Below are 19,507 nucleotides of genomic sequence, written 5' to 3'. Positions count from 1 at the left end.
TTCCAGCGTAGTAGGAAATACTGCAATCATGACCCTATATGGGTACTTCTGAAAAATTCCACCCAAAATGCCTAAGGCACTCAATATCTATTGAAAGTTAATGGGAACTGGGCACTTAACTCCTTTAGTGACTTTTAAAATTCTCAAAATTCCCCCTACTCTTGCTTCAGATTAGTAATTTAATAAAATATAGGAAATGTAACAGACTCTACAGTAATTGCAATAAATACACACACAAGTGTAACCTATGCATTTATTTTGAGGACTGACTTTCAATAATACAATATGAAAATTTCACAGATATATGAAATGCAAATGTAGTATAACTGATCAGGTGTATATTTTAATTGACCATTTGCTTTTTGGAACACAACTATAGTTTTAATAGGCTGATTTTAGTTAAAAACAATGTAAGAATAATACATTTCTACATTTGTAAATGCAAATTTATAGTTACATACAATACTATAGGATTGCAATTTTCTTGCTATTTTGTATGGCATAGAGTCTTTAAACCAAGTACCACCCAATTTCTGCTGTGTTGTAGTAGTGACTCCAAAGAACATATAAAAAGTCTTGACACACCCAAAAGAGCAAGCCACCAAGTACAGATAATGTATATGCTTAAAATAAATATCCAATTTATTCATCAACAGTAAAATCAGCAATTTAATGGATGAAAAGATTCTTTAGAGTAACATTTAAACACAGTATATTTAACTTAATTGCTTCCATGAACAATCCATACTTTAGAGATAAGCTAACAAGACTACTAGTATACGTACTACATATCCAGTCAAACCTTCCTAATAGCCCTGATCCTGAACATGTAGAAATTCAGCACTTTGTAAGATTGAGGTCATCAACACCACTCTTCACAGAATATTTATATCAATAAATAAAGCTCTTCCAAGCCCTGGGAATTTAAGACTACAGATGGAATTCCACATCATGAACTCTAGCAAAGGATGTAAGTATCAGAGAGACTTGAATATACCATTAAAATTAAGCCACAAACACAGTGAATATGAATATAGAGACCTATTATCAGCTTATTAAAAATATCCCACAAAAGAGACAAAGTTGTTGGAGCTTTTTTGCATTTTGTTTTGGGAGCACTATTTAGCTTATTTAGTGAATTATCAACATTTTGCACAATTCCAGGTGGACACACGCACCTCCGCCCCTTGTAATTGGACCACTGAATTTCAACAGTATATTCTTTATTTATATCATTGTCAATGAACAAGAAAAAAGGCTTTTAGTTTAAAAAAACTAATCTGAAAGCAGGAATGTGTAATTTTTATTACGGAGTAACATTTAGAAGCACAAAATAAAATAGCAGAACAGAGGCCAGAGGCTGTCTACAGATCACTATAGTCCACTTTTATAGAATTCTTCCAAATTCCTCATTATTTCCTTTGCCTCACAAGATCCAGCAAGTGAACATTTTGGACACTAGCAATTAGAAAGTCATCTTATTTTGTCAGCTTTGCTGCCATTAGCATCCTGAGTGGTAGGGTGTCTTCAACCCATGTGTTTGGGAAGTTCATCATTCTCTCCCATAGAGTGGTTTCATCGAAAGTGGAGTCCATCCAGTCCACTGCAGTACCATAACTTTTACCTTGGAAAAACATAATTTATTATTTAAAAGGAAACATTAAGCACTTTTTAAAAACTGCCACCACAGTGAAGAGTACACTCTTAGGCAAATCTCCATACATCAAAAGCTTTTAGAAGAGGGGGAAATTGCTGATTTTTGTTGATCTACCCTAATTGAGTTAGCTGTCAATTTGCATGGTGTGTTTCTGCATTTTCTATACAACTCCCATTAAACCTAATTAATGGGAGTTGTGCCTGCAGAAGGACCTCATAATCTCAATATTCTTTTGTTGCTATTTATTATCTCGCCTTGTCAAGATCTTTACAGGGGAAAAAAAGCGCCTCATGCCTGCAAATTTGCTTAGTGGTATTTTGGACACAGAGGGGGAAAATGGAGAGGCAAGACAAGTAAATTGAGGTCCAGCCTGTATTCTGCAAGTTAAGAATTAATTGAATAAATGGTCACTACCTGTTCCCATTCCTATCCTGAGACCTCCCAGAAAGTGATTGGCTAGTTTGTTGTGGTCCCAGACTGTAAGTTCTACACATGCTTCTTTCAAGTCATCCGCTCTAAAGCCATCATAAACCATGGTGTGGTTGAACACTGGGTTTGTAGTTTTCGCCACTGCTCTTGTTTTTTGGCGGCTTTTCCTACTAGTATCTGGAAGAATGGTGCTTTGGAAAGAGAAAAAACTGTGAGATTATATTAAAATACTCAGGCCTACATTAACATTCTCTTTTATATGAATTATATATCTGCAGGTTAACATTCTCATCAACAGACTATGGGCTCGGAGACTGGGGGAAAAGGAAGCACATTTGTTCATCCTCTTCAGATAACTTCAGGCCTTGTGGGATTAATTACCCCTCCCCCACCTCAGAAGTCTTGAGACAGATGGATGGGGAAGGAAGGATGCTTAGGAGAACCTAGGTGTTGGTTTCCAGCCATAACAGTAAGTGCCCTGCTTGTCTTGCTGTGGCCAGACATTCCCTAGTCACTTGTCTCTAATGCTCTCCCTATGGATTTATAATCTATAGCTAATATGAAGAGAAGAGGAGACAGGACAGCTTTCCCTCTTTTGCACCTACTACATGGCTTCCCTCCAAGTAGGACATGTACCCATCCCAATCTAGTTTGTTTAAAATGCACACTAAATAAAGCTAGCTGCATTTTAAGTTAGCCCAGGTGGTTAATGGGAATAGTAGTCAGTTTTAACTAGCCAATCAGTCAACCAGGAAGTTGGGGGAAGTGCAAGATGGAACTTGCCATATTCAGTGTGTCTGATGGGTGGATGAAATGTGTCAGGCCTGCAAAACCCCACAAGGCATCTGCAAGGCAACATCTGGGAAGTCTCTCACCCTCACAAATTAAGGGAGTAGTAAACCTACTATTGCTGTTACCATTTAACAAAGGAATTGAGTTTGTTGCCCCTCAGGAGAGGGAGGTCATTGCATTCCTTCACCCAGATGTGGACCTCTCCAGTGGACGGGGCATTGGTACCTTTGGAAGAGACAAGTAGGAAACCAGTTCACTCCACTTAGAAATTAAACATGAGAATCAAAAGGAGGAAAAAAAGTCAGAGAAGGTGACTGTACAAATTTGGGAAGAAATATCAAATATTAAATAAAGGCATGCCTCCATCATTGTATTTGTATTTTATGTACACCAAACAAATCCCAAAGAAAACAGAACTGTTAGGTGCCTGATGAAAGTAGGGCAGGTGCATTCCCCTGCAGTTTAAGTTGGATGAGGTTATTCTAGACTTCCTGTCCCAAATCCTCACGCAATTGTACTGTGCCACGTTCTACCTCAGAAATTATGGAAATTTCAATGGTGGGTGAGGTAAACTTCTACTACTTTCCCTCTCTTTTGTAGGCAGACACTGGGAAATAATAAATGGGCACAAAATTTGCTTATTTTGCATGCACATTTGTAAAGCTGGAGCCAGCATCACAGTTGGGCAAATTTACCTGCATGCAACTGGTATGAACTACCACTAAATGAGCACCCAAAAATAAGATTTAAGTGCACACAAGCATTTAAATCAGGGGTGGTCAGTTTTTGCTGGGGGTAAGACCAAGATATTAGTAAGTGGTCAAGGGCCACACTTTTCTATGGAGCGTCTTTGGGGTCTGGAATGGAGGCTGTGTGCATAAGGGTGCAGGAGAGGGTAGGGGTTTAGGGTGCAGGAGAGGGTGTGAGGTCTGAGAGGGAGTTTGGGTGAAGGAGGGAGCTGTGATCTGGGGCAGGGGATTGGGTGCAGGATCTGGAAAAAGCGTATTGGTGCAGGGAAAGGATTCTGACCTGGGAGAGGATTTAGGAGGGGTGCAGGGTGTGGGAAAGAGTGGGGAAAGGGAGGGGCTGGGGTGCCAGAGTCAGGCTTTGACTGGGAGGTACTTACCAAAGCAGCTCCCAGCCAGCTGCACTCTCAGGCAGGCTTCCCCCCAGCAGCCCTAGACTGCAGGCTGGCTGTACATGTGGCTCTCTGTTCTACAGGAAGGGGAGAGGGAAGGCGAAGCTTCTCACACTGCACCCACCCCCAGCAAAATCTCTCAGCTCCTACTGGCCAGTTTCTGGCCAATAGGAATGGAGAGTTTTTGCTGGGGGGAAAGCGGATAGCACACTGAAGCCTCTCCTTCCCTCCCTCCTTCTCCCTGCAGGGCAGAGAGTCACAGGAAGAAGCTAGCCACTTTTATTGGTGGCACTCCCTGCTGCAGGGGCAGATGTGGGCCAGATCAAAAGACTTGGTGGGCTGGATCTGGCCTTCGGGCCATACCTTTCCCACCCCTAATCTAAATGGTCATTGATTTGATCTTGAGAGGATTCCTCTACTCTTCTGACTCCTTCCTAATTGCCTCCACAGTGCCCAACTCAGCTACCAAAGCTGCTGACAGGAAGGAAGGAATCTATTTCTTTTTGGCCAACTTGCTAAAGTCCTTTGCTTTGCTGCCACCCCATCCCAGCCAATTATTACTTGTCAAATAACAACTTGATGCAGATCATTATCACCATTATGAACTCTGTACTGAGCAATTATCTTTCTTTCCAAATCCACCACCTTTTGAGCTCAGTTCACTGCTACTGTTTGCTTAGCAAACGGGCATTTGCCTGACTGTTAACGATCACTACAATAACTACTGACAAAGTCAGACCTCATTCCTTGTGCTCTGTTAGACGTATAAACCATCTAGTCACTAAAAGCCCATGCTGTCATTCAGGTGGAATTCCTAACATCATATGTATATAAAAAGCACAGAACTTAAACTGAATGGCGATAGACTGAGTTCCAGTGATGATTTAGCCTGATATTGTAAAACAAAAAGAGCTCTCAACCATGCTTATAACCATTTCCATCACTTTATTCTGACTCACACGTTCTTGACTGGGATGGGAACATATGGGCCACAGAGCAGATCTGGCCCATGGTTTGCCTTGATCTGGCCTGTGAGGCTCAGGACTTCTCTCCCCAGCAGAAGTGAGCCAGCGCTGGCACTCCAGCAATATGGGAGGTGCCAAGGTTCAGTGCCCCCCACCAGTGCCAACTGCCCACCACTGGCAGTGGAGCCTGGAGCCTTGCAGGCCTGAACAAGGCAAACCATGGTCAGCATCCAGCCTCTGGGCTCTGTGCCAGGAATGGCAGTACAGGGAAACTCTGTCCTCTGTGCTGTTTGCAGGCTACACCTGGGAGCTGCACCAGGTAGGCACCTCCATCGCCTGCCCCTTCGTGCCCAGAACCCTACACCCACCCCACTCCTGCACTCTTCCTATTGCCCAAACCTTGCTCCTGCACCCTACTTTCTACCCAGACCTCCCACCCCAGCCCACTCCTGCACCCTACCTCCTGCCCAGCCCCACACTCCCATCCCACTCCTCAGCAGCCCCTCCCACACACTGAACTCACCCTGCCCCAGAGCGTAAGAAGGTCCCACAAAATCTACTAGCCCCCTGAGGCCCCCAAAAGAGTTAGTATGGTCCGGGGGGGGGGGGGAAGCCCTGAGCTTTGGCGCCCCACCCCCATGAGACTAAACTGCAATAAGGAACCGGGGTGTCCCAAGTTGCATGAGTGAGAGGACTGTGCTTCTCACTTGAAAGTAGCTCCCAACTGATTTTTCTGTGGGAGACTGGCCCTTCAACCCCCTCCTCCCCCCAAAAAAAAGGTTCTCCACTCCAACAGACCTTGAAATGACAATACTTGGATTGTTATTACATAGATTTATAGAACAAGAGTATCTTTGTTTCCTTAATAAACAGCACTGACTAAATTGTGGTTGTGAAATGATGGTCAAGTTACCTTGATTCTGTTCACAAATTTCTACTTCACGAAAAAGATAGTTGAACTTTGTGAAAAATTTTCCAAAGAGGATATCAAAACTAAACCAAAAACCAAGCCATGCAGAATGAGCACATACCCCCAGTAGACTGTGGGACATATCGAAGGGCTAGTTTGATCTCTCCTCGGTTCTCTAGTTCAAGAGCTGCAGTTGGAGTCTGAAAATTTAAAAAAAACAACAAAACCACTCTGGTTGCATCCTAGTGTAATGCAATACCACATTTTATAGCATTTCTTGTGTCTCTCACTTGCAATGAGGTGACACAAGCAAGCAGGACATTGTGCTTTGATACTTATGTGTGAAGTAGAATTTCTAATGAGTAGGCATTAGAGATTACAAGTACAAATTGCTGGGCAAAAGTTTTCTACGGGAGTGAAAGGTTTTACTGTATTATAATGTGAAGCAGAGATTTTCTTCTGCAAGATTTTTTGCATTCTTACCGTTAGCTCTTCCTCATTGTGCAGCCAAACAAGAGAGTTTATGAGAGGAGTTTAACCTGTGGAGAGCTCCTTCAGGTGTAGATAGGTACCTCTTACTATATTGTAGTACTAATCAAGCCCTATGAATAGTTATACATCATCCTCAAGAGATTTCTCCACAGTTTTGCCTTCCTATTCTTCACTCTGTCATGTCTACAATTAGATCATATGCTCTTTTGAGCAGTAACATTTTCTTATATGCACTGGGCAGTACATAGCACACTTTGGAGCACTATAAAAAGTGAAAACTTTTTCTAACTTCATTCAGTGTACAGAAAAATCAAAGCAATCCTCACAAACAGATAGGCTCTCAGCAATAGGATGCTTGTTACTATAATGTAGACCTACTTTTATTAGTAGACCATTTGCTACTAGGGATGTAAGAGTGAAACTGTTTAAATGGTTAACCAATAAGCATGAGCGTATCGGTTTCCATAACGGTTACACACCAATTCTCAGCACTGCTCCCAGGGAGCTGGCTGCCACCTTGCACTGCTGGCTCTGTATCAATCTGCAGCACAGGGCAGCAGCCAGCTCCCTAGGAGCACTGGTGGCAGGGCAGAGCTGGTACATGTTGCGAGTCAGCTTAAAAGCCAGCTTCTGGTGCACACTGGCTCCGGGGAGCAAGCTTTTGCCCCACACTGCTGGCATGGTATCAGAATCTGCACCATAGGGCAGCAGCTGGCTCCTCAGGAGCAGGACAGCAGCTGGGAGCTGGTTCACTAATAAGCTGGCTCCTGGCATGCGTTGGGTCCAGGTGCCAGCCCTACTCTTGGGAAACTGGCTGTTGGCTTGTACTGCAGGCTCTGCAGTATAAAACTTATACTGCAGTGCCCTTAGCACTTCTGGCTCCCCGGGAATGGGGCCATGAGCCGGCTCCCAGTGTGCACTGGCTGCTGGCCCCACTCCTGGGGAGACAGCTGCACTACGGGCTCTGCAAGTATAAGCTTTATACCGCAGAGCCTGTAGCATGCAACCTCTACACATTTTTAACAGTTACATGGTTTACATTATTAACAGTTTCTTAACATCCCTACTTGCTACCTGGTTTTTGGCTAAGGCCTTACCTATTTGCAAAAAATGTTAAACCAGTTAAGTTAAAATCAATACAAAAAATGACTGTATGGATACATTTTAATTTAGAAGTAGTGGTCTATTTAAAATTTAGCTATAATTGACTTAAGCCAATTGTAAACCAAGTTGAAAGTGCTCACAGAGCCTTTAGCTAAACCAGTACAACATTCTCTGAAAGACATGCCCTTAGATCAAGCATAGCATCATTTTAACATGTATCCTGTATATATGAATTATTCTGTCTGCAAGAGGATGTAGTTGGTAGACTGTCTCCAGTTACATTACATAGCCACATAGGCCACAAAGTCTGGAAAGTCAATCTGGGATTTCCATTTCCCTCGTTGGTTGAGAAAACAGAGTTGGACTCCTGGGGTACAAGGTGTTTCTCCCTGAAAGCATCCCTATTGGCTACCCACTCATCAGCATAAGGACATTTCTCAAATATGTACATCTTATCTGTCTGCCTGCAAAAGGCATTTCTAAATTGTCACAACAACAAAAATATGCCAGAAGGAACAAGTGAGAGGATGGGTGACCTCAGAATACAAAGATGGGCAGGAGCATGTGATTGAATAGAAATCACGTATCAGAGGGGTAGCAGTGTTAGTCTGAATCTGCAAAAGCGGCGAGGAGTCCTGTGGCATCTTATAGACTAGCCGAAGTGTTGGAGCATAAGCTTTCATGGGCAAAGACCCACTTCGTCAGATGCATGGGAAATCACATGTCTCGTACACACACACACACACACACACACACACACACACACACACACACACACAATACAGTAAACACCCAAGAACTTACCCTAGGCTTAAGTGGGAACCAATTCATCTGCTTGTTCAGTTTGTCATTCCAGTCCCATGTTCCCAAATCAAGTTCCACCTCACCTAGGAAACTATTGCGCCCAAAGGTGTCATTGTGCCACACGGACAGATTCAGTCTCTGGGTCCTTACCAGTGCGTGGTCAATTTTATACTGCAAGAAGAGGGAAGCAACAGAATTACAATTTAAACAAGGGAACAGATGCAATAGAAGAGTTTGTATAGTAGGAGTGCTGAGCATCATTGACTATAAACCACTTCAACACAGGGAATGCTGCAGCACTGATGCAAAGGACTATTTCATCAACACTCAAGAATCCAGGAGTGATTGAGATTAGGAGAAAGCCATTTGTACTGGGACAATGTATGTCAATTCAATAGCTTATTTTCTTCGTCCCCTCTGGTAGGCCTAAAAGACAGATACTGTACATATTGAGACTCTGATTCAAACTAATGATGTTAAAGACTTAAGCTTATCGGATAATTGACTAGTTGCTTCTCCCCCTCCCACGCCCTTTGCTGCTTCTATCAGATAGAGGCAGCAAAGAGGGGGAAAGAGGAAGTACTTCAAAGTGGTAGCGTCGAACAGAGCCCGGGGTACGGGCTCTGTGTGGTGCTGCTGGCGTTTCAAAGGGGCAGCGCTGCATAGAGCCCAGGATCAGCTGTGCGGCACTGCCCCTTTGAAATGACACCACAGTGTTTCAAAGCAGCAGCGCCACGTGGAGTCCAGGGCTCAGCTGGTAACTCCCCAACTGATCCCGGGCTAAGATTAGGGTTTTGTGGAAATGCCACAGAGTCCCCGGCTGATCTCAAGTTCTTTGGAAATGACGCGCAGAGCCTGGGGTCAGCTGGGGAGTCCCCACCTGACCCTGGCTCCACAAGGCATTTCAAAGCGGCAGCACCACATGGAGTCCTGCTGACCTTACAGACGCTGCTGCTCCATACAGACGCTGCTGCTTTGAAGTGCCACGCAGAGCCGGGGTCAAGTGGGGACTCTTGTACATTTCAAAGCTGGCACACTGCATGCAGCCTAGGGCCAGTGGGAAGTCCTGCTGACTCCATGCTCCAAGAAGGTACTTCCGCTTTGAAAAGCGCCCATGTGGAGCATGGAGTCAGCAGGACTTCATAGTGGCCCCAGGCTGCACGTGGAGTTCCAACTTTGAAATGCAGAAGTGCCTATCGACTAGTCGAGAGAAATTCCATCTACTACTCAATTAGTTAATTGTTATTTAACATCCTTAATTCAAACAGTTCAAATTTATGTACATTTCAGGCTATGTGTAGACTGCAGGCTTCTTTCGGAAGAAGCTTTTCCAGAAGAGATCTTCCCCATCCACACACACCTTTTTCTGAAAGAGTTTTCAGAAAACCCCTCTGTTCTTTTAATTTTCTTTCAAAAGAACGCGATTGCAGTGTGGACGTAATTGAAGCTTTTTCAGAAAAACAGCCGTTTTTCAAAAAAAAAAAAAAATCTGTAGTGTAGACATGCCTTCAGATTTGTTAGTAAGAAATACATAAAAAAATCAATACATCCAACATTATATCCAAATGTACTGAATAATACTTGGACTGCTATCTACAAATAGATGTACATAATTATTTAATCTTCACAGCACTCAAGTTCACAAAATATTTTTCCCATTTTGCAGATGGAGAAGTTAAGTAACTTGTGGCCCAACTAGATACTGTTAGAAAATCTCCAATCTGCAGTGCCAGGACAAGCCTGATACCAACATTGGAGCATCCACAGGGACGTCACTCAAAGAATAACCAAAGCGACCTATCTCCAGGAAGAAAATATATGAGGGGGTTATGGTAGTATCATAGTTAAGCACAGGGGGGCGACTGCATCCTACAATATTGGCCAGTAAGAAAGGACGTAGTATGGCTGGGGCCTCAAGAAATTTTTCCATTAACTTTCTCTGTGCTTCTTTTTCCTCCAACCGTGAAATGAAATCATTAGCGTTACTTTGGAAAGCGTTTTACAATCTATGGATGTAAAGCCTAATCCCCAGTGATGAGATGGCTGTGTAGGTATTTGTATATTGTCTCTCCTCTTCTCCAAACCCTGATAGCTTAGAAAAACATAAAAAACAAGTGGTCCTGTAGCACCTTAGAGACTAAAAAAAGATTGTATCACGAGCTTTTGTGGGCACAACTCACATCTAGCTTAGACTCAGGATGCTAAGCTTGAAAAATATTCATCACCACCATTCAAATACTCAACACAGAATAAAAATGGAGGATTCTGGGGCCACATGAACATGGAGCCTTGAAAATCTCAGTTCCTGGAATTTCAAAATGTATATTAATATCATCTATGTGTTCATCTAGTAAATATTAGATAAGTACCCGCAATATTTCATTAAAGACTGGATTTAGTGTTCTCTTTTTCACAGAAGTCTTCCTTTTCCCCAGCTTGTATTTCTCTGGAAGCAGGTAAGTCTTTACATATCTAAAAATGTAAACAAAACACATTGATAACAGCAAGATATTGAGTAAAGCTGAACGCATGGTATTTTTCCCCCAAAATACACAAATCTAAAAGTTAAAAGCCAATTTTACGTAAGATAACTGCATTGTTAACCAAGTTCATGTAATGTACATTCTTCAAGTCATGATTTCTAAGTCATTCAGCACTTATTTCAATAATTCTGAGTTTTCTATAAATTAAATTGCCTTTAGAATGAACACTGATGCTTTCTACATTACCGATAAAAAAAAAATCTCATCTTTAGAATCACAGAAATTAGAGACAGAAGATACTTATTGGATCATCTAGTCTCCTACCTTTGTCAGGATAGAATGTCTAGACTTTTTGCTAGGATATCTAAATCTGGACACACAAATTGGGGAATTTATCATGCAGATTATTAATTGGCATATCAAAAAATAGAATTCAAAGTTCCTAATAAATTGGGCTTCTTATATTCTTCGCTATGGAAGTAAATGCACACACATGTAGTATACATAATTTCTAACTGTAACAGTTACACCGTTGTGTTCTCAATAAATGAATAGTTCTAATAGATTTTAAGGCGATCTGCTAAACTAGTCAGCCATTTGCATTTGTTTCAGTGCAAGAAATGGTGGTGGCACATATGACATTCTTTCCAGGTGATTTCGTGTGTGTGTGTGTATTGTGTCTCTCTTGGAGGAGGGGCTGTCTTTTTTAAGACAAAGATAATTGTGATTGAAAGATTCTGGATGCATTTCTTGTGTGTGGAAAATAACTTCTGTTAGGAAAAACTGCGCAACCCCAACTACACTTACGGGTCTGAACGTTGTTTCTTAACATCCGCAATTGCCAAGTCTTTACACTGGGAAACAAAAATTTGGAGCTCCTTCAGCTGTTCTACATAATCAATGGCAAACTGAATGTTGCCTTTCACATCCACATTGCCAAAGTCTCCACTGTAGATGCTCATTACACTTCCACTCACCTGTATGCATAAAAAAGGGGAAAAAAATCTTTTAGTGCATGCTTCTGGGCAGACATATGTGTTAGTAGGATGGGAAATATCTATGAAATTCATCTGCACTCAGTTCAGAAACTGTAAAGAAACCAACTGTATTCCACTTAGATGTATTTTGGAGACACTGCTTTCTTTGAGAGAGATTTTAATCTATCTATCTAATGAGAAATATTTTCATTTAACTAGGTTTTATTAGAAGATAATAGTGTTAGCTTCAAAAACTCAAATGAAAGGTGTTATGTAAGAGTGCAAAGTTTTATTTATTGCCCAACATACAAGAAAAAGTAAAGAGCACACCATATACACCATACTCTTAGTCAGAGTCTTCAACTATTATTCTCATGTCTCTATTGTTTCCCCTGGAGGAAGTGGTGCCTTGATACTCTGGTGACAGGTATTCTATGAATGCTCAAAAGAGATTAGCAGGAATAGAGAGAGTGCCAAACTGACCTAGGAACTTAAGTTTCACCCTAAGTGGATTGGAAGAGGGAAAAACAGATATAAAGGTTGATTTTTCTATAAGTAGAAAGGAACAAAAACACTGTCAAATCAAGAATAAAAATGTAATAAGAAAAGCAAAAAAAGATTGAGGAACAGCTAGCCAAAAACTCAAAAAGAAATAACAAAATGTTTAAGTACATTAAAAGCAGGAAGCCTGCTAAAAAACCTGTGTCCCCCCTAGATGATCGAACTATAAAAGGAGCAATCAAGGACAATAAAGCCATTGCGGAGAAATTAAATGATTTCTTTGCTTCAGTCTTCATGGCTGAGGACGTTGGGGAGATTCCCAAATCTGCACCATCCTTTTTGGGTGATGTATCTGAGTAACTGTCCTGGATTGAAGTGTCATTAGAGGAGGTTTTGAAACAAATAGAAAAACTTAATGTTAACAAATCTCCAGGACCAGATGGCATTCATCCAAGGATTCTAAAAGAACTCAAATGGGAAATTGCTGAGCTATTATCTGTGGTTTGTAACCTATCCTTTAAATCGGCTTCCGTACCTAATGACCGGAAGGTAGCCAATTTGACACCAATATTTTAAAAGGGCTCTAGAGGCGATCCAGGCAATTACAGACCAGTAAGTCTAACTTCAGTACCGGGCAAATTAGTTGAAACAATAGTAAAGATTAAAATTGTGAAGCATGTAGAAGAACATAATTTGTTGGACAAAAGTCAACATGGTTTCTGTAAAGGGAAATCCTGTCTTACTAATCTATTAGAGTTCTTTGAAGGGGTTAACAAACATGCAGACAAGGGGGATCCAGTAGATATAGTATACTTAGATTTTCAGAAAGACTTTGACAAGGTCCCTCACCAAAGGCTCTTGTGTAAATTACATGGCCATGGGATAAGAGGGAAGGTCCTTTCTTGGATTGAGAACTGGTTAAAAGACAGAAAACAAAGAGTAGGAATAAATGGTAAATTTTCATATTGGAGAGGGGTAACTAGTGGTGTCTCCCAAGGGTCAGTCCTAGGACCAATCCTGTTCAACTTATTCATAATTGATCTGGGGAAAGGGGTAAGCAGTGAGGTGGTAAAGTTTGCAGATGATACCAAACTGTTTAGGATAGTCAAGACAGAAGCAGACTGAGAGGGACTCCAAGAAGACCTCACCGAAGTGAGTGATTGGGCAACAGAATGGCAAATGGAATTTAATGTGGATAAGTGTAAAGTAATGCACATCGGGAAGAATAACCCCAACTATACGTACAGTATGATGGGGGCTAATTTGGCTACGACAAATCAGGAAAGAGATCTTGGAGTTATCGTGGACAGTTCTCTGAAAACTTCCACACAGTGTGCAGCAGCAGTCAAAAAGGCAAATAGGATGCTATGAATTATTAAGAAAGGGATAGAAAATAAGACCCAAAATATCTTACTGCCCCTGTATAAAACTATGGTACGCCCACATCTTGGATACTGTGTACAGATGTGGTCTCCTCACCTGAAAAAAGATATTTTGGCCCTGGAAAGGGTTCCGAAAAGGGCAACTAAAATGATTAGGGGTTTGGAACGGGTCCCATATGAGGAGAGGTTAAAGCGACTGGGGATTTTCAGTTTAGAAAAGAGGAGACTGAGGGGGGATATAATAGAGGTATATAAAATCATGAGGGGTGTGGAGAGGGCAGATAAAGAAAAGTTATTTATTAGTTCCCTAAATAGAAGAACTAGAGGACACCAAATGAAATTAATGGGGAGCAGGTTTAAAACTAATAGAAGAAAGTTCTTCTTCACACAGCGTGTAGTCAACCTGTGGAACTCCTTGCCAGAGGAGGCTGTGAAGGCTAGGACTATAATAGAGTTTAAAGAGAAGCTAGATAATTTCATGGAGGTTAGGTCCATAAAAGGCTATTAGCCAGGGGATAAAATGGTGTCCTTGGCCTCTGTTTGTCAGAGGCTGAGAGGGATGGCAGGAGACAAATCGCTTGATCATTGTCTTCGGTCCACCCTCTCTGGGGCACCTGGTGCTGGCCACTGTCGGCAGACAGGCTACTGGGCTAGATGGACCTTTGGTCTGACCCAGTACGGCCGTTCTTATGTTCTTATTTTTTTATTCTCATAGTCCTCCTTCAAATCCCCACAATCTCTTGTCATGATGCCTGCAAAGAAAGCTTGGCAACAGTTAGGTCCATTATGCTGACTACAATTGTCTCTCTGTTTCCTTGTACTCTCCAGTCTGTCAGAATCCATTTGTAGCCTCTACTCTGTTACTTACATTGTAAACTTCTTGGGGAAGGAACTAGCTTTTTGGTCTGTGTGTGTACAGCACCTAGAACAATGGGATTCTGAGCCATGTCCACAGAGACTCTTCACCATAATACTATAAATTATCTCTGTTGTACTAATTAAAAGCATTTGTAATCACATCAGTCCTTTGAAAATAAAATAAAAATGGTTCATTGTGTTACATTCATATACTGAGGTCAAAGAAATAGCACATTTGACAACTTTACATATACTCTTATACCACAGTGATGAAAGTATAGAGACAGATATAAAAGGAGGAGAGCAGCGTATGGGTTTAGCAAAAACAGAATGCCATTAATACAAGCTTTTTTACATACAGAAGACAAGGATGCCATGCCAGAAGAGCCGCTAAGATTGGTTAGAGAGCTGGGGCTCTTCTTGATTCTGCCATGAGGATAACTGCTTTCTGAAGCTGTATCTGTGTCTCTGTCATCACTCTATAAGACATCACACAAAGAAGGCCAGCATGGGCATTCAGAGTCACAAAGAACACAGTTAAGTTATCACAAAGAACACAGTTATCAGACTTTTTAAAAGATGACTTGTAAAGATTCAAGTTCTGAGAGTCACATCCCATAGTGGTGCAGTGTAAACAAACAACAAATCCGTAAGTTAGACCATGCTTCTGCCTTACATGTGGGAAGTTAGTTGCACCAAAAAAGAAAAGAGTTAGAGGGAAATGCCATACACTTTAGAATTTGCTGTCTATCTTACATGTTGAAATCTTGATCTAAAATGTTTTTAAACACCTTTCATGCAGTCATTAGTTAACTAGGCTCATTAGTTTCACTTTCTTATGTATTAGCTCAGTGTAATAATGCAACTACACAAAAATCTTTCGCTATTCTGCTTAAAATAGTTTAGTTAAAGAAGAACATGCGTGGTAAAGGAGTAGAAATGGCCATAAATGACTTTTGGGAGATTGCTTTAGCAGTTACACCAGGAGACATGGATTTGGTGTTACTCAGACACATGCCTGTGGAAACACCTGTCCATCTCTTTGTTGTTATGAGAAGCACCGCCTGTTCCATTAAAATCTATCAAACAGGTACTCTGGGAGCATGCTCAAAAGGTCACTAAATTCAAGATATCTCGGGTGGGGACCAAATTTCAGACAAAGTTCATAGACAGAGTGCTCTCTCTTCTACAGCAAAAGGTTCCAGCTCAGGCATGCTGTGCTAACTGCAGCTGGGGCAGCATGGTGTGGGGAGAGAGAGGATTCTGCAGGTAGCAATGTGCATGCTCATTTTTAGGACATCTGCGATCTTAAGTCACTGCTGTTCTGGAGTCCACTAATCCAACTCTGCCAGTGATAGTAGAAATTGGAGCTATAACGTGAACAGGGCTCAGGTATTTTTAGATGGCAACATGGACACCCCTGGTCAGCTACAGGTTTTGTTTTTGGAATGCACAGATGAGAACCAAAAAGTTCACTCCAGGACCCCTTTGAAGGGGCTAGAGGACTTTGTTAGCTCAGACACTTTACCACAAGAACCGTGCATGCTGTCTGTAACACTGAACACCTATTAATTCAGAGAATGAGACAGATTTCTAACTAAACCTCTGTCTTAGGCCACAAGCTGATCTCCCCAGTATATTGCTATGGGAGAAGTCACCAGGTGCTACTAGTACACATCATCTTACAAGCTCTCTTTCTGAGCACGTGATCAGTGTACAGTCTGAAAAAAAATTGGTCTGTTAGTTTTGTGATAGAAATTGTTTAAGGGAAGTTGTTGCAAACAGAAAGTTTGGTTAATTGCTCTAATTAGCATCAGTTCTTGAAATAGAGTCACATTCCAGGAACTGAACATTGCTACTTGGGCTGAGAGTTCTGAAACAGGCGATTGCCTACACTCTATGGTCACCACTATTCAGCTTCTGGTGTACATGCAGTGTGCATGTAGTATAAATAATTTACACATAGAAGATACCTCAAACTACACCAGTGATTCAAAAGTAAGATGACCTGGAAGGCCCCAAAAATTAATACATTAAAATTACTCCTTTTTTTACACTTAAAAAAAAATCCAGTACTTGCCTCTTCCTGTAGAAATGCTGGTACTGACTTGCTCAATCTTTTGAGTTTCTCAGGATTTGAAAACGGGTTATCAAGGTCTGAAGACACTGTGGAGACTAAAAAGCAGCAATTCAAGTTTCAAAATTATCCTGCCTCTGATATTAACAAAACTTGGTCCTAGTAAGCAGAGATTGGGATAGACTACTTTGGACAAAAATGCCTTTACATGCACATGCTGTATCTACATGTAACTTGTATGCAAGACATTTCACAGATTCATTGACTTTAATGACAGAAGAGACCACTTTGATCATCTAGTCTGATCAGTGCAACAGGATAAGGAACCTTTATCCACTATGCTGTGCTGTACACAACATAATTTTGCATATTTTTCTACAATACATTAACCCAGGTGCTGCGTGAATGTTTTTACCACAAACTTTAAAGATTAACTTTAAAAAACTTTCTACCTGCCAACTCTTACAGAAGGAGGAGTGGTGCTTTCTAGACAAGTTGAGATAACAGAGTTATGGACTATGGCTCTTGATCAGTAAATAAAGGCCAAGCCCTGTTCTCCTTACTCATACAATTAGTCTCATTCATGACAGTGAGGTTATTCATCTGTTAAATGAGCCGGGGTTAGTCCCAGAACGGGAAATAATTTTCAAATATTCTGATATTGTTACACAATGTATTGTGTTAATGATTCAGGAGCTAAAGCATGCCTGTTTACCTTTAGAAGTGTCTTTGTTGAAGTACAGTGCCAAATTCCTAATTTAATACATGGACCATAGCAACAGTGCAGAAGCTAGCCCTGCAAGTAATGATTTATACCAGACTAGTGGTTCTCAAACTTATCAATACCATGATCTTTTTTCAATCCCAGAAGTCCAGCTCCATTTAAGAACATGGGAAAGGTAAGGTGATCCCCCAATACTAGTTCAAAGCCTCAAGCTGAGGACTTACGCAATATACATGATGTTTGCAAAATTGTACTAACTGCTTTTGCTACAGTGTCATGCACTATCATTTCCCATGACAGGGAGTACCAATTTGGCAGCATGCCAAATACAGCCCAGGTTAAGGGTGCATGCAAATGTTGTAGCAACCATGTACCATTCCTCCCCCCATCACATGCATCCCAAACTTGGCACAAGACAAGGTGTCTCAAATCCAATTATCCCTGAAACTCAAATTGTACCTCAAGGTTACACTGAAAACCCACAAGGCATTGTTGGCACAAAGTTAGCTTTGTGAGCTGCAGCATTTAGTAACAAAAACAAAGTCAAGATGCATTTGTTACTTGATATTAAAATGGATTTGAAACTAAATCAGTGGAGATTTATATCCAAGGTTGATGCAAAAAATCCTGCTACTCACTTCCTTGTACATTTTCATTTGTCTCTTGTTGTGGTTTGATTTTCTGATCTGCTCAGAAGGGTAACATTGAGAACAATGTATTTTCATCCAGTAGTAAAGATATACATATCTTTTGTATAGTGATTGTAAAACCAGATACTTTATACAATCAACCTGAAGATCATCTTGGACTTCCAGGACCCCATACCATTCCTCCCTATACATTTGGGGCATTTTCCTTTTGTGACAATCTGGACTGCAGTGAATGCAATTGGATGTGGCAGCAAGTGACATCCAAGCATTCGGGGGGGGGGGGGATTTAAAAAATGCTTCTGTATTGGCTTGACTCTTTTCCCTCTGAAATCAATGTCTGACTAAGCACTTTGGAAACTCCCACCCACAAAGGTAGATATTTGTGTCAGTCTTTACTATGACTGATTGGAGCATAAAAATAATCTGGCTGCTTGACAAAAAAAATTCAGCTAAATTATAGGTACACATTTCACATATATTTTCACTGAAATCTACAGCTATGTCCCCAGTTCACAAAAATGCTTAAGCATATGCATAAAGTCCCATTGATTAACTCTCTGCACCATTGATTACTCTCTGCACATACTAAAGAGATGTACCTTTTTCCATTAAAATCTGCATAGTATTTGAGCAAGCATTAGGTGTCATTTTACAGTGCAACAAATGAGCATGCTAATTTAATATTTTAGAAGCCTAATTTTGCATTGAGTCAATACCCAAAGCTCTCTTGGACTTCAGTGGCAATGACACATGTGTAATTCCTGAAGGATTGAGACCAGATACAGTAACATACTATACAACATAAGCAAAGTTTCTTACAATAATAGTAGGATATAACAAAACTAATACATTGCTTAGAAATAAAAGCAAAGGTAAAGAAATGCTACCCAAGTATTTAAATCACGCAGAAATTACCATATACGAGTGATACAATTCTGAAATTCACCAACTCTTTGGCTGGTGAGTGGAGGACACTAAAAAAAAATACTATGTTCATGCAGACACAAATAAGATATTTACCATCTTCAGCACTAAGTACTAATTCTTCTTTTGGCATATCTACTTTTCCTTTATCTGTGCAGGAAAAAGGAACAGTTAGTAAGATTGCTGTTCAAGAAGGCAGTATGGATTATAGTGCCAGCCACAGAGTTTATAATAAATAAGGTCAAAATCAGAAGAGGCATAGCCAAGGCTAAATGCACAAAGCACAAGGTTAAATGCTGTCCATATAACAAACACTTTCTACTTGGATTACAAAATGCAACTACTATGCTACAAAAGGGAGCTCCCATGTTATTGTTTAATACAGGTTACATCAGTACAGTGCTACGTGGATGCATGAGGTCCTACAGGCAGTTACAAATAAGCGACAGCACATGAAAAATAAAGAGAAATAAGAATTTTTATATCTGTATTTTAAATTAGAGTAAGATGCCTGAAGTGACCAGCTCCTTCCAAAACCCATGGCTCTATTCACAAATATCTATGTGCATGAAGTTTCACTCATTTTCCCAATTATGCATAGCAATCAACAAATTATTGCAAAAATACACAACTGTGAACA

General features: G+C 40.9%; 1 protein-coding gene across 6 annotated transcripts in view; it reads right to left on the bottom strand.

Annotated features, from left to right (window-relative positions):
* Positions 1–239: 239 nt before the first annotated feature.
* SYTL2 (synaptotagmin like 2) overlaps positions 240–19,507 on the bottom strand; it is a 91,579-nt gene continuing 72,311 nt past the window's right edge. For 5 of the 6 annotated variants that reach the window (XM_075919415.2, XM_075919420.2, XM_075919417.2 and 2 more), the window contains 10 exons: positions 18,964–19,017; positions 16,573–16,667; positions 14,852–14,971; positions 11,582–11,751; positions 10,661–10,763; positions 8,292–8,462; positions 6,013–6,091; positions 3,004–3,103; positions 2,072–2,277; positions 240–1,624 (listed from right to left, as the gene is read on the bottom strand). In XM_075919415.2, coding sequence (XP_075775530.1) covers positions 1,479–1,624; positions 2,072–2,277; positions 3,004–3,103; positions 6,013–6,091; positions 8,292–8,462; positions 10,661–10,763; positions 11,582–11,751; positions 14,852–14,971; positions 16,573–16,667; positions 18,964–19,017 — 1,244 coding nt within the window. In that variant the 3' untranslated portion in view covers positions 240–1,478. The remainder of the gene's footprint in view (positions 1,625–2,071; positions 2,278–3,003; positions 3,104–6,012; positions 6,092–8,291; positions 8,463–10,660; positions 10,764–11,581; positions 11,752–14,851; positions 14,972–16,572; positions 16,668–18,963; positions 19,018–19,507) is intronic. The other variant, XM_075919419.2, reaches the window with a different exon arrangement.

This window comes from Pelodiscus sinensis, chromosome 1 (genome assembly GCF_052426305.1).
Source record: "Pelodiscus sinensis isolate ZL-2025 chromosome 1, ASM5242630v1, whole genome shotgun sequence".
Lineage (NCBI taxonomy): Eukaryota > Metazoa > Chordata > Testudines > Trionychidae > Pelodiscus > Pelodiscus sinensis.
Note: the sequence above shows the minus strand (reverse complement) of the source record. Positions and strands in the feature narration are given on the sequence as shown.